Genomic DNA, 13,957 nt, shown 5'->3' with positions numbered 1-13,957 from the left:
CCAATCATTTCTCCCAGTTTCCAGCCCAGCTCCTTCAAATGTTTCTCCCAACTTTTCCTCTCTCAGTTTCCCAACAGTCTGCTTAAACACTCCCTTCTCCCAGTTTTCCCAGTGTCAGCAGTTCCAAACTGTAACAACTGTTCTAGCCTATCTGCTCAGTCAGCTCCTCCTGGCTCTACTGTCTCCCAACAATATCTTCTGCACCAACTGCTTCTCCTCTCACTTTGCTCACCCAATCCTCTTTCTCAGCCTCAGTGTTTTAAAATAACCTATCCTGTTCCTAGAAATCCAAGAGGCAACAACCCTTAAGGGTATAGTTTCAGGCAGTTCTAACAGCTAAGAATTCTAAAGGGCCCGTTGACTAGCAACTGGGTACCTTTTAAAGGGCCAGGTACACAAGATAAAGCACACTACAGACACACAGTTTAAAAAAAAGGAACAAAAAATATAATCAATATTCAACCCATAAGCTCATAAATTTGAATTCTTGGTCTTCAGGGAGTGGAAGTACTTGGGGGCAGTTAGGGGATGTGGCTTTGGTAGAGGAAGCCTGTCAATGGGTGGGAACTGGGGCCACAATGCCAGATAGTTGCAGAGGCTCTCTCTCTCTCTCTCTCTCTCTCTCTCTCTCTCTCTCTCTCTCTCTCTCTCTCTCTCTCTCTCTCCCTTCTTTCTACCCTCTCTCTTTCCCCTGCATTTCTATAATAAGGCTCTAAAACCATAGAGAGTCTCTGCTCTGCTCCTTCAAGTTCCACTGCACACTCTGGTCAGTGTTGGGAACTTCTTCCCTCTTCCCTCTCTCCCACAACCTTGGTGGCTTTAGCAAAGTAGCTCCGGGGGGGGAGGTCCCCAGGCAGGGCTACCCCTTGACCACCCTCTGAAGAGTGGGATAGAGGAATGCCCACCCAGGGATGTGTGGATAGGGTAGAATACAATGCTCCCATGCCTGACTGACCAGAGAATAGGGAAACTGTGACGGGGTGTGGGCATCTTTTTCCTATCTCACTTCTCCCCGGCCCCCCTCCAGGGCCTCCCCTTTATTTTGTTCCCAACACGATAGAGCCGTTTACAGGACTAAAGGGGGGCAATAATGAAGTAATGTTGTTGTAAACTGTGAAGATGAGTCTCTGTCCTACCTTGCCTACCTAAAGCACCTTCTGAGTAGTAAAATAAAAGCCCTATGTCCTGTAGCAAAGGAGAGTAGAAGGCAGGATTCTTGGCAGGGAAATGAACTCTGGGAAAAGAGAAGCATGGGGGATTTGCCACCCAGACATGGAGGAAGCAGAATGTGTGAAACTGAGGAGAGGTGGCCAGCCACGTAGCAGAACTTAAAATAGTATGAATGGGATAACTGAATTATGAGATAGCTGGGAACAGGCCTAGCATAAAGCCTAAGCATTCATAAATAAATGTAAGTCTGCTATCATTATTCAGAGAAAGGGAGGACAAGCAGGAATTTCCGACAGATAACAGGAGCAAGAGCAAGCAGACACAGAGCAAGCCTTTCCTTCTTCCATGTCTTCATGTAGGCTTTAGCAGAAGGCGTGGCCCAGATCAGAAAGGGGGAGGGGCTCCTGCTCAAATATTCTGGATTACAGGTGTGTCTTCCTACCTCAAAGAAAAGGATCAGAAATTGATCTTCCCACTTCAAATTAAGCAAAAACGCCTCACAGATGGTGTCCTCCATTTTGGGGTTTTAGTTAACCCCACATGTAGCTGACATCAAAGAACCAACACCATGGTCCCTGTCCGAGTTCTGGAACTGCTCTGTTTGGGGCTTTGCAGCTCCTTTTAGCACCCATGGCTCTGCCTACTGCCTCCCCTCTTAGAGGGAGTTTTCTTCCCACGGGTGGAGAAGCACGTAATGTTCTTCAGGATGTAAGTTTGATGAGAGCAGGGCGGCCTGAGACCTGAGAGCCCCGGAGAAGTGCAGACAGGAAGGAGGCTCTGGGGCAGCTCAGCAGCCTGCATCCCCTTTACTCTCAGCTCTGTGGGCTCAGACGCTGTTCTCTCTGTTTCTTCCACCAGGCGGCGCTGTTGCCCAAGAATGTGATGCTCCACTTTCATCTTCAACAGCTGAGACCCTGGAGGGTCTGCAGGGGGAGGGAAGATGGGAAAGGGGACACTTTTCTCTGCAGGGATGCTCTGGATGTTGGGGTGTCATGGTCTGTTACAAATTAGCATTCAAATATCTGATTGGAGTTTATCTTGTTCATAGGGAATCAAAAACAAACATCAGCTCAAGTGCAGAGATGAGCACACACGGTGACTTCTTCCTGGGATGAGGCTGTGATCATTATTTTGTATTTTTAATTCTATGACTCTTTTGCAAATTGTCTTCAGTACGGTGTATTTCAATCATACATTTCTGTCCTGTTCCAGAGCTGGCTTCACTGACTGGTGATACAGATTTGTCTAAAGAGCCTGCTATCCTCAGCCTCTACTCTAGATATGTAGGAGAAAGAAAGGATTTTTGAAATCATATATTTAAATTTTTATTAGAATTATTTGGGTTTTGTCCATGAGTATGTAGGTGCACAATCATTCGATCCCTGGGAACTGAAGTTGCAGATGGTTGACAGCCACCATGTGCTGATGGAACTCACCCTGGATCCTCTGCAACAGCAACATGTGCTCTCAGCTCTGAGCCATCTCTCCAGCCACCATTGGAATGTTCACATCAGGAAACCACACAGCTGATTCACAGCCTGCTGGCTGAGTACCTTGAGACACGGTCTGCTGAATCCTGGTGAGGCTGGGAGCTGCTGTGGGGATCTGCATGGGGAGGTGACTGGAGTTCACACCTGTGGTCACACACATTTGTTGCTCTGTGTGATGAGTGACTCTCTTCAGGAGACCCCACCCATCTCTGCTCTTTTTTTCCACTTCACTTCTGTGGCTGCGATTTGAAAAGGTCCACAGAATCATGAAGTGGGTAAATTTGATCTTTCCCTACACTACTGATCAGGGATGAAACCTCACATCACCAGTGTGTGCTCTCTGACATGAGAATCATCTTTCTTCCACTGTCCACACTACACAGGCCTGAAGACTCTGGGGCCAACTCGGTTATCAGAACCAGTGTCCCACACACCTGTGACATTCATGTCCCTCACCTCATCACCTCAAAAGTGTGAGTGAAGGTCAGGGAGGGAGGGAGAGGGTGACAGATTACATAGCTTCTACCACACTATCATCATTATTCTGTGGTATAGTTGGTGACAGTTCCTCTCCTACTGTGATTGAGTCACTAAAGCAACTGCACCATGGAAGTGCAGACACAGAGAAGTGCAGTGGAGACAGGGATCAGTGCCCTGCTGTCTGTGGTCTGCCCAGGGGTCTCTCCTCAGTGGACAAGGGGGTCTCCTGTGCTGAGAAAATGTCCCAGGTCCACAGAGACAAACTTAGAAGGAAGATCTTTCTTTAAACAACAACAACAACAACAAAGAAGAAACAAATAAAAAACCTGCAGCCACAGACTTCATCTAGGAAGTAACACAAGGAATCTGTGTGTCAGCACAGGGCTGAGAAGACAGATCCTGAGGGGAGAGATGAAGTCTCCTCTTTATAGAGGTGAGTCCTGCACTCAGGCTTGGCAGTGTGAGCCACCCATTGCAGGTGAACAGAGCTTGGTCTCTGTGGGGTCCGTGTGGGGCTTGCAGGCCAGCGCCTCTGCTTTAAGTAAAAGCCTATCTTCACTGCATCCCCAAGCGCTTGTGTCGCCATTGTATTCCAGGAAGTGGCTTTTCTTCTAGAAGACTCCAGGGTCTGACTTCTGAAGAGAAGAAGGAAGAGGAAGGGTGGAGGAGAAGACACAGAGAGTCTGGCCTGCAGGTCTCTCCTGGTGTCCTGCAGGCTCTGGGTCAGAACTCGGAGACTCCAGGACAAACAGCTCTCTGTCCCCAGCACAGGGTTCAGGCAAAGTCTTAGTCTCCAGGCAGTGAGGTCAGGGGTGGGGAAGCCCAGGGCTGGGGATTCCCCATCTCCCCAGTTTCACTTCTGCTCCTAACCTGGGTCAGTTCCTTCTGCCCGGACACTAATGACGCGCTGGCAGTTCTCACCCCCATTGGGTGATGTGATCACCGGGAACCAATCATCGTCGCCGCAGCAGCAGGTTATAAAGTCCACGCAGCCCGCCAGATTCAGACGCCCTGAATCTCAGAGGGGAACGATGGTGCCAACAATGCTGCTCCTGCTGGTGGCGGTCGCCCAGACCCTGATCGAGATCCGCGCGGGTGAGTACCGGGTCCGGAGGGAAACGGCATCTGAGGAAAAGGGAGGGGGCGGCACCAGGGAAGCCGCGTCGCCCACCAGACCCCCTGCCCCTTCTCCATCCCGAGCCCCGCGCCCTGCTCCCCTCCCGGCGGCGCACCCGCCGGAGGTCCCGGAAGGAGGTCCGGGTCTCACCGCGCGCTGCCTCCAGGCCCACACTCGCTGCGATATTTCTACACCGCCGTGTCCCGGCCCGGCCTCGGGGAGCCCCGGTTCATTATCGTCGGCTACGTGGACGACACGCAGTTCGTGCGCTTCGACAGCGACGCTGAGAATCCGAGATATGAGCCGCGGGCGCGATGGATGGAGCAGGAGGGGCCGGAGTATTGGGAGGAGCAGACACAGATCGCTAAGGGCAATGAGCAGGTTTTCTGAGTGAGCCTGAGGAACCTGCTCGGCTACTACAACCAGAGCGCGGGCGGTGAGTGACCCCGGGTCGGAGGTCACGACCCCTCCACGTCCCAAAACAGGGGTTCTAGACGTCCCGGGTCCCAAGTTCGAGGTTTGGAGCAGAACAGAGGCAGGACTGGTTTCCCTTTCAGTTTGGAGGAGTCCGCGGGTGGGCGGGGCCGGGGTGTGGGCGGGGCTGACCGCGGGCTCCCGCAGGCTCTCACACGATCCAGCGGATGTACGGCTGTGAAGTGGGGTCCGACGGGCGCCTCCTCCTCGGGTACCAGCAGTTCGCCTACGACGGCCGCGATTACATCGCCCTGAACGAAGACCTGAAAACGTGGACGGCGGCGGACATGGCAGCGCAGATAACCCGTCGCAAGTGGGAGCAGGCTGGTGCTGCAGAGAGAAGCAAGGTCTACCTGGAGGGCGCGTGCGTGGAATCGCTCCGCAGATACCTGGAGCTCGGGAATGCGACGCTGCTGCGCACAGGTGCAGGGGCCGCGGGCAGCTCCTCCATCGGGCTGGGGCTCAGTCCTGGGGAAGAAGAAACCCTCAGCTGGGGTGATGCCCCTGTCTCAGAGGGGAGAGAGTGTCCCTGGGTCTCCTGATCCCTCATCACAGTGACTGCACTGACTCTCCAGGGCTCAGCCTTCTCCCTGGACAGTGCCCAGGCTGTCTCAGGAGGGAAGGAGAGAATTTCCCTGAGTTAACAACAGCTGCTCCTTCAGTTCCCCTGCAGCCTCTGTCAGCCATGGCCTCTCCCAGGCCGGGTTCTCGACCCACACCCACTGTCTGTGGACACTGACTCCTGTCCTGCTGAGTGTGTCAGCCCTTACACCTCAGGACCGGAAGTCGCCTTTACCTGATGGGAGACATGGACTCCCCTACACTAGGCTGATTGCCTCAGTTTCTAGAATTTTCAAAAGAATACATTCTCCCAGATCCCTCCCTGTCTGTGGGGTGTGCACCCCTTCGACAACCTAATTCTCTCTATTCCTACACTGGTGAATGATCACATGAGCCCTTATGGTACCTGGAGGAATATCAATAGTGGAATTTCTTTTTCTTCTTTCTTCTTCTTCTTCTTCTTCTATTCTTCTTCTTCTTCTTCTTCTTCTTCTTCTTCTTCTTCTTCTTCTTCTTCTTCTTCTTCTTCTTCTTCTTCTCTCTCTCTCTCTCTCTCTCTCTCTCTCTCTCTCTCTCTCTCTCCCTTTCGATTTTTTGAGACAGGGTTTCTCTGTGTAAACCTGGCTGTCCTGGAACTCACTTCATAGACCAGGTTGGCCTCGACCTCAGAAATCCGCCTGCCTCTGCCTCCCCAGTGCTGGGATTAAAGGCGTGTGCCACCTCCCCCAGCCTTTTTTTTTTCTTTACTTTTTTTTTTTTTTGAGGGGGTAATTTTGTTTCTAGTCAGCTTTTGTCTTCACTGGAATGATCCTGTTTCTCCATGTCCTTGTATTATCATTTGTATCAGTCTACACAAGTGCCAGGGAAGGGTGCTAACCTGGATAATTGGACAAGTAAATCAGGGTTCTCATTAAAGGAGAGATTCTTGTGAACTTAGTCTGTTTCCTGTCAGAACTAACTAAACATCCAGAAGCCTCCTGCTCTTCCTCTGCCCCACAAGTTACAGTGCTCCCCATAGTGAATCAGGACTTGGACTCTGAGAGACAGGGTCTCCTGCAATCCAGGGCTGAGTGAGAGGGAAGATCCACACACCCTGTGAGCCCTCTGTGTTCCAGTGAGTGCTGCACTGAGGTCCACAGCACACTCCAGGGATCCTGTGTGACACACCTGTACCTTGTCCCCCAGAGTCAGGGGCTGGAAGTCATTTTCTCTGGCTGAGTGCCAGAGGTTGACACCATTTCTGCTACACACTCTGTGATGGCTGCTCACTTGGACTGGCAGTTATGCTGGTTAGCAAGATGAACACAGTGGTTGAGTCTCAGTTGTCACACCCTTCCAGTGGCATATGGCTCTAATTTCTAATTTTGATAGGAACTCAAACACATATTTTAAATTAGTTAGTTTCCATTCCATCTTCCATTCTAGTCCATTCATGCTATAGAACATCACATAAGGACAACCAGGATGACCCACTGGCTCATGTGGATTCCCTCTTAGCTTCTGAGTCCCCCAGAAAAATGTGCATCTGAGGAAACCAGCTCTGCAGTGTCATCAGTGATTTAACTGTGTTGTGTAGATTTCAGTGGGTCTTGTTAATTGTGGTACTTTTTTTGTTGTTGGTTTTTTGTTTTGTTTTGTTTTCAAGACAGGATTTTTCTGTATAGCCCTGACTGTCCTGGAACTCACATTGTGGACCAGGCTGACCACGAACTCAGAAATCTGCCTGCCTGTGCCTCCTGAGTGTTGGGATTAAAGGCATGTGCCACCACCAACCAGCTAATTGTGGGATTTCTTAAATCTTCCACACAGATCCTCCAAAGGCCCATGTGACCCATCACCCCAGATCTGAAGGTGAAGTCACCCTGAGGTGCTGGGCCCTGGGCTTCTACCCTGCTGACATCACCCTGACCTGGCAGTTGAATGGGGAGGAGCTGACCCAGGACATGGAGCTTGTGAAGACCAGGCCTGCAGGGGATGGAACCTTCCAGAAGTGGGCAGCTGTGGTGGTGCCTCTTGGGAAGGAGCAGAATTACACATGCCATGTGTACCATGAGGGGCTGCCTGAGCCCCTCACCCTGAGATGGGGTAAGGAGGGTGTGGGTGCAGAGCTGGGGTCAGGGGAAGCTGGAGCCTTCTGCAGACCCTGAGCTGGTCAGGGCTGAGAGCTGGAGTCATGACCCTCACCTTCATTTCCTGTACCTGTCCTTCCCAGAGCCTCCTCCATCCACTGTCTCCAACATGGCGACCATTGCTGTTCTGGTTGTCCTTGGAGCTTGGCCATCACTGGAGCTGTGGTGGCTTTTGTGATGAAGAGGAGGAGAAACACAGGTAGGAAAGGGCAGGGTCTGAGTTCCCTCTCAGCCTCCTTTAGCAGTGTGCTCTGCTCATCAGTGGGGAACACAGCCACACCCCAAATTGCTACTGTCTCTAACTGGGTCCTCTGTCAGTTCTGGGAACTTCAAGTGTCAAGATCTTCCTTGAACTCTCACAGCGTTTTTCTCACAGGTGGACAAGGAGGTGACTATGCTCCAGCTCCAGGTTAGTGTGGGGGACAGAATTGTCCTGGGGACATTGCAGTGAAGCTGGAGTTGTTGGGAGTTCATAATAGAGTCTCCATTGTAATCCTCTGGTGGTCTCTGTCAGATCTTGCTATAGATATATCTTTGTATAGATTTTTCCCTAGGCAGGGACAGCTCCTAGAGCTCTGATATGTTTCCCTCAAGATTGTAAAGGTGACACTCTGGGGACTGATTGCAGAGGGGCACTGTGGACATGGTTGGGTTTCAGGGACTCCCAGAATCCCCTATGAGTGGTGGGTTGTTGGGATGTTGACTTCACAGTGATGGTTCGTGACCCTCGTTCTCTAGCATGAAGACAGCTGCCTGAAGTGGACTGAGTAACAGCCAGTGTGACTTGGGTCTTCAATTTTCCGTAGAGAACAGTGTGTGATGTTCCCTGTGAGCCTGTGGGCTCAATGTGAAGAACTGTGGAGCCCAGCCTTCACCTCTACACCAGGACCCTGTCTCTGCATTGCCCTGTGTTCCCTTCCACCGCCAACCTTCCTGGTCTGCAGTGGAAACTAAGGGTTCTTTGGAAAGTCGGTTGGATGGTGGTGTGCTGGGGCAAACACACGAAGGAGTGTTTCCTTAAAGTGGATACAGGTGTGAAAGGCTAAGGCCGACTCCTGAAGGACCATTTCACTGAAGCAGACACAGGAGAGAGGATGTTCTGCTAAACAAGCATGTGAAAGGACGCGTGATGAAGGATTCTTTGCTAAAGACACACTTACATTGGTCTGCCTTACACTGTGTAGTTGAGCTGCATTGGTCGGGGCGCCATAGAGAGAAACGCACCAAAACATTCTGATAGTATGCTGCAGTTTGTTGATGCTTCCAAGGACATGAGCTGATTGGATGCCTGTGCTGAGGCAAGACGCGTGGAGGACACGTGATGACTGGAGAGTATAAATAGGATTCCATGGAGTGACTGAGACAGTTTGGCTTGCCGGTACAGTGTGGGTCTTGCGTCTTCACTGGTCTTCACTTCCATAAGAGAGGTACAGCAAAGAACTTCTCCTGGTATTCCTGCTGGTCCTTCCTGCTGGCCCTAGCTGAGGCCTGGCTGTCTCTGCTAGGTCCCATCACTTCTGTTGCTAACCTGACTCTACCGAACTGGACAACTGCTATATCCCTGAGGTGTTTGCAGGTGGATGGAGCTGCCAGAGCTGACCTGTGAATTGAACTGCCAATGTCCAGACAACTCAGATGGGAGTTGCTCCCAAGAACCTTTCTAAACAGGAACACTTCCCTCTCCCCTGATATCTAATTTTAGACTAAAGAGTGTAATCTCAAATATCTTACTTTGGTTTAGATTTTTGTATATTGACAGAACTGTAATCTTATACATTGCTATAGCATACTGTATACATGCTTTGACTCTTGTTTAAGGCACTATACCTATGCCACTCATTTTTAAATGTAATGTAAAGCTCTAATCCGTGAAAGACACTATTGCAAACAGTTCAAGAGAATTAAGAAATGCAAGTGGGTATTCAGTCAAACAAACTTATGGACATGTTAGGCACTAGTTGTGTTAATTACAAAAGTAAGCTTTCTTTAGCCTCTTGCAGATCTTTCCAAAGTTCACCAGATAATAGATAGCTAGAAACAAGCAACGCTTACCTATGCTGAGGTACTATACATACATAGGTGGTCTATGAAAATCTCAGAGATCTACAGGAAATGTAGATCTAAAGTGTTCTATTAACACGAGGCTTTCCATGACAGTGAGACAGGACTGCGCATGGCATCACTCCTGTGTTGGTTTCCATATGCTCACCCAGGGAGTGGCACTATTAGAAGATGTGGCCCAGCCGGGCAGTGATGGTGCACGCCTTTAATCCCAGCACTTGAGAAGCAGAGGCAGGCAGATTTCTGAGTTGGAGGCCAGCCTGGTCTACAGAGTGAGTTCCAGGACAGCCAGGGCTACACAGAGAAACGGTGTCTCGAAAAACCAAAAAAAAAAAAAAAAAAAAAAAAAAAAAAAAAAGAAGAAGAAGAAGAAGAAAAAGATGCGGCCCTGTTGGAGTAGGTATGTCACTGTGAGTATGGCCTATAAGACAGTCATCCTAGCTGCCTGGAAGCCAATATTCTGCTAGGAGCCTTCAGATGAAATGTAGAACTTTCAGCTCTGTGTGCACCATGCCTGCCTGGATGCTACCATGTTCCCACCTTGATGATAATGGACTTAACCTCTGAACCTGTAAGCCAGCCCCAATTAAATGTTATCATCCATAAGACTTGCCTTGGTCATGGCATCTGCTCACAGCAGTAAAACCCTGCTAGGACAGAAGTAGACTGGGATATTGCTGTGATAGGTCTGACCATGCTTTTGTTGGAAGAATGTGGATTTGGGGACTTTGGATTTGGAAAGCAGTGGAATGCTTTAACTAGGGCTTTATGGGTTGGCCTACTAGGAATATGGACGACTTTCTTATTGAGAGTGATTTGAACTGGGGGGACTTGGCCCAAGGGGTGTCAGTGGACAATTTCAATATGTGGCCTAGAGAATGTTTTCATGGTATTTTGGTGAAGAGTGTTTTTGCCTTTGTTAAAAGAGTCAGCCTGAGACTGAGGTGACAAGACTCAGATTAATTGCATTGACAAAAGAAGTCTCACAAATGCCCATCATAGACAGAGTGACTCTCTTCAGGAGTCCCCACCCATCTCTGCTCTTCTTTCCACTTCACTTCTGTGTCTGCGATTTGAAAAGATCCACAGAATCATGAAATGGGTAAATTTAATCTTTCCCTACACTACTGATCAGTGATGAAACCTCACATCACCAGTGTGTGCTCTCTGGCATGAGAATCATCTTTCTTCCAGTGTCCACACTGCACAGGCCTGAGGAACTCTGGGGTCAACTCAATTATCAGAACCCGTGTCCCACACATCTGTGACATTCATATCCCTCACCTCATCAGCTCAAAAGTGTGAGTGAAGGCCAGGGAGGGAGGGAGAGAGAGGGTCAGAAATTACATAACTTCTACCACACTATCATCATTATTCTGTGATATAGTTGGTGACAATTCTTCTCCTACTGTGATTGAGTCACTAAAGCAACTGCACCATGGAAGTACAGACACAGAGAAGTGCAGTGAAGACAGGAATCAGTGCCCTGCTGTCTGTCTGTGTGGTCTGCACAGGGGCCTCTCTTCAGTGGACAAGGGGGTCTCCTGTACTGAGACAATGTCCCAGGTCCATAGAGACAAACTCAGAAGGAAGATCTTTGTTTTAAAAAAAAATCAAAGAATAAACAAACAAATAAAAAACCTGCAGCCACAGACTTCATCTAGGAATTAACACAAGGAATCTGTGTTAATCTCAGCACAGGGCTGAGAAGACAGATCCTGAGGGGAGAGGCCAAGTCTACACTTAACAGATGAGAGTCCTGTACTCAGGCTTGGCAGTGTGAGCCACCCATTGCAGGTGAACAGAGCCTGGTCTCTGTGGGGTCCGTGTGGGGCTTGCAGCCAGCGCCTCGACTTTAAGGAAAAGCCTTTCTCCACTGCATCCCTAAGCGCTTGTGTCACCATTGTGTTCCCGGAAGAGGCTTTTCTTCTAGAAGACTCCAGGGTCTGACTTCTGAAGAGAAGGAAGAGGAAGGGTGGAGGAGAAGACACAGAGAGTCTGGCCTGCTGGTCTCTCCTGGTGTCCTGATAGCTTCTGGGTCAGAACTCCGAGACACCATGACAAACAGCTCTCTGTCCCTAGCACAGGGTTCAGGCAAAGTCTTAGTCTCCAGGCAGTGAAGTCGGGGTGGGGAAGCCCAGGTCTGGGGATTCCCCATCTCCCCTGTTTCAATTCAGCTCCAATCCTGGGTCAGTTCCTTCTGCCCGGACACTGATGACGCGCGTCCAGTTCTCACCCCCATTGGGTGACGTGATCACCGGGAACTAATCAGCGTCGCCGCGGGAGCAGGTTATAAAGTCCACGCAGCCCGCAAGAGTCAGACGCCCTGAATCCCAGAGGGGAGCAATGGCTCCAACAATGCTGCTCCTGCTGGTGGCGGCCGCCCAGACCCTGATCGAGACCCGCGCGGGTGAGTGCGGGTTCGGGAGGGAAACGGCCTCTGCGGGGAGGGGAGGGGGCGGCACCTGGGAAGCCGCGTCCCCGAGTCACCCACCGGACCCTCCGCCCCTTCTCCATCTCCATCCGGAGCCCCAGGCCCTGCTCCCCTCCTGGCCCGCGCAGCCGCCCGAGGTCCCGGGCAAGGTCGGGGTCTCACCGCGCGCCGCCCCCAGGCTCACACTCGTTGCGGTATTTCGAGACCGCCGTGTCCCGGCCCGGCCTCGGGGAGCCCTGGTTCATCTCTGTCGACTACGTGGACAACACGGAGTTCGTGCGCTTCGACAGCGACGCGGAGAATCCGAGATATGAGCCGCGGGCGCGGTGGATGGAGCAGGAGGGGCCGGAGTATTGGGAGGAGCAGACACAGATCGCCAAGGGCAGTGAGCCTACTGTCTCTAACTGGGTCTGCTGTCAGTTCTGGGAACTTCCAGTGTCAAGATCTTCCTTGAACTCTCACAGCTTTTCTTTTCACAGGTGGAAAATGAGTGGACTATACTCTGGCTCCAGGTTAGTGTGCGGACAAGATTGTCCTGGGGACATTGCAGTGAAGTTGGAGATGGGAGCTCTGGGAATCCATAATAGCTCCTCCAGAGAAATCTTCTAGGCGCCTGAGTTGTGCCATGAAATGAATACATACATGTACATATGCATATACATTTGTTTTGTTTTACCCTAGGCTCCCAGAGCTCTGATATGTCTCTCCCAGATTGTAAAGGTGACACTCTAGGGTCTGATTGCGGAGGGGCAATGTGGACATGACTGGGTTTCAGGGACTCCCAGAATCTCCTGTGAGTGAGCTGTGGGTTGTTGGAATGTTGTCTTCACAGTGATGGTTCATGACTCTCATTCTCTAGCATGAAGACAGCTGCCTGGAGTGGACTTGGTGACAGAGAATGTCTTCCTATATCTCCTGTGACATCCAGAGCCCTCAGTTCTCTTTAGTCAAGTGTCTGATGTTCCCTGTGAGACTATGTGCTCAATGTGAAGAATGGTGGAGCCCAGTCCACCCCTGCACACCAGGACCCTGTCCCTGCACTACCCTGTGTTCCCTTCCACAGCCAACCTTGCTGGTTCAGCCAAACACTGGGGGACATCTGCAGCCTGTCAGCTCCATGCTACCCTGACCTGCAGCTCCTCACTTCCACACTGAGAATAATAATTTGAATGTGACCTTCATTGTTAACATCTTGACCTAGGGCTGATTTCTTGTTAATTTCATGGATTGAGAATACTTAGAGGTTTTGTTTGTTTGTTTGTTTGATTTGTTTTTTTGAAGAAATAAATGGCAGATGAAGAAACTTCCAGAACCTGGGTCACTATGCTGTGTGTATCTGTGGGACAGGATGAGGCTGTGTCAGCTGAGTGTGAACAGGGCTGTGCCCAGGTGGGCTCAGTCCATTTTGATCTGTGATGGGGCCACACCTCAGCTGTGTCACCTCTGGGCTCTGTTCTCTCCATCACTATGAGGCACATGCTGAGAGTCTGTGATCACAAAGACACAGGGAAGGCGTGTGCCTTACCCTGTCCCCAGGATTATGATCCCCCAGGGCTAAAGATCAGAGATTCAACTAGGGAACCTTTAATGTGCCAGTTGCAGAAGACAATTCACCCATTTCCTCTCACCCATTTGTTTTAACTACTAATGATGCCATGTTTACGCTCCCCTGGGCTCTCCCTGTCCCTGCTACTGTGGTGGGTTCTGCTTCTCCTTCTCTCCAGCTTCTCTTCCAGGGTCTCAGGTGTAGGATGTGACTTTTTGTTGAACTCCCAGGTGCACATCCTCAGGTGAGATAATTGGCTTAGATTTTTCTAAACCCATTTTTAATAAGGGTTCTTAAATGCTTAACCTTATTTATAGCCCACCACCCACCAGAAGTAGAGAAAAAGAAAAGATATGAGGATGGGATTAGTTCACCTGTTTAGAAATGGTTCTTTGAAGCAAATCCAGTCTGCATTGTCAGGATATCAGTTCACAAGAATCAGCAATGGCAGCTCGATGCAGAAGCAGCCAAGAGGCTCAGCTGTTTGCTGTTTAG

The 13,957-nt window shown here is 50.3% G+C and overlaps 1 protein-coding gene and 1 pseudogene across 2 annotated transcripts; both read left to right on the top strand.

Annotated features, from left to right (window-relative positions):
• The first annotated feature begins 4,141 nt into the window (after nucleotides 1-4,141).
• Nucleotides 4,142-12,767, top strand: LOC110288427 (H-2 class I histocompatibility antigen, Q7 alpha chain-like; annotated as a pseudogene). The gene is made up of 7 exons (XR_015046004.1): nucleotides 4,142-4,235; nucleotides 4,424-4,693; nucleotides 4,879-5,154; nucleotides 7,102-7,377; nucleotides 7,505-7,620; nucleotides 7,798-7,830; nucleotides 12,598-12,767. The product of XR_015046004.1 is annotated as an H-2 class I histocompatibility antigen, Q7 alpha chain-like (transcript).
• On the top strand, nucleotides 11,754-13,219 carry LOC115030315 (H-2 class I histocompatibility antigen, Q9 alpha chain-like). Its single transcript, XM_029473850.2, has 4 exons — nucleotides 11,754-11,892; nucleotides 12,095-12,298; nucleotides 12,396-12,428; nucleotides 12,776-13,219. Exons 1-3 carry the CDS (start codon nucleotides 11,829-11,831, stop codon nucleotides 12,404-12,406), a joined length of 279 nt encoding a protein of 92 aa, XP_029329710.1. The 5' UTR covers nucleotides 11,754-11,828; the 3' UTR covers nucleotides 12,407-12,428; nucleotides 12,776-13,219.
• Nucleotides 13,220-13,957: the final 738 nt, after the last annotated feature.

The sequence above is a fragment of the Mus caroli genome, unplaced genomic scaffold (assembly GCF_978045245.1).
Source record: "Mus caroli unplaced genomic scaffold, Mus_caroli_1 scaffold_18, whole genome shotgun sequence".
Lineage (NCBI taxonomy): Eukaryota > Metazoa > Chordata > Mammalia > Rodentia > Muridae > Mus > Mus caroli.
The sequence above is the reverse complement of the archived record's forward strand: the minus strand, read 5'-3'. Positions and strand labels throughout refer to the sequence as shown.

Bases quoted from the DNA above. Each gene is read 5' to 3' on its own strand.
- LOC115030315 (XM_029473850.2), top strand. From the start codon at position 11,829: ATGGCTCCAACAATGCTGCTCCTGCTGGTGGCGGCCGCCCAGACCCTG. The intron at 11,893-12,094 runs GTGAGTGCGGGT...CGCCGCCCCCAG, and splicing joins CCTGATCGAGACCCGCGCGG to GCTCACACTCGTTGCGGTAT.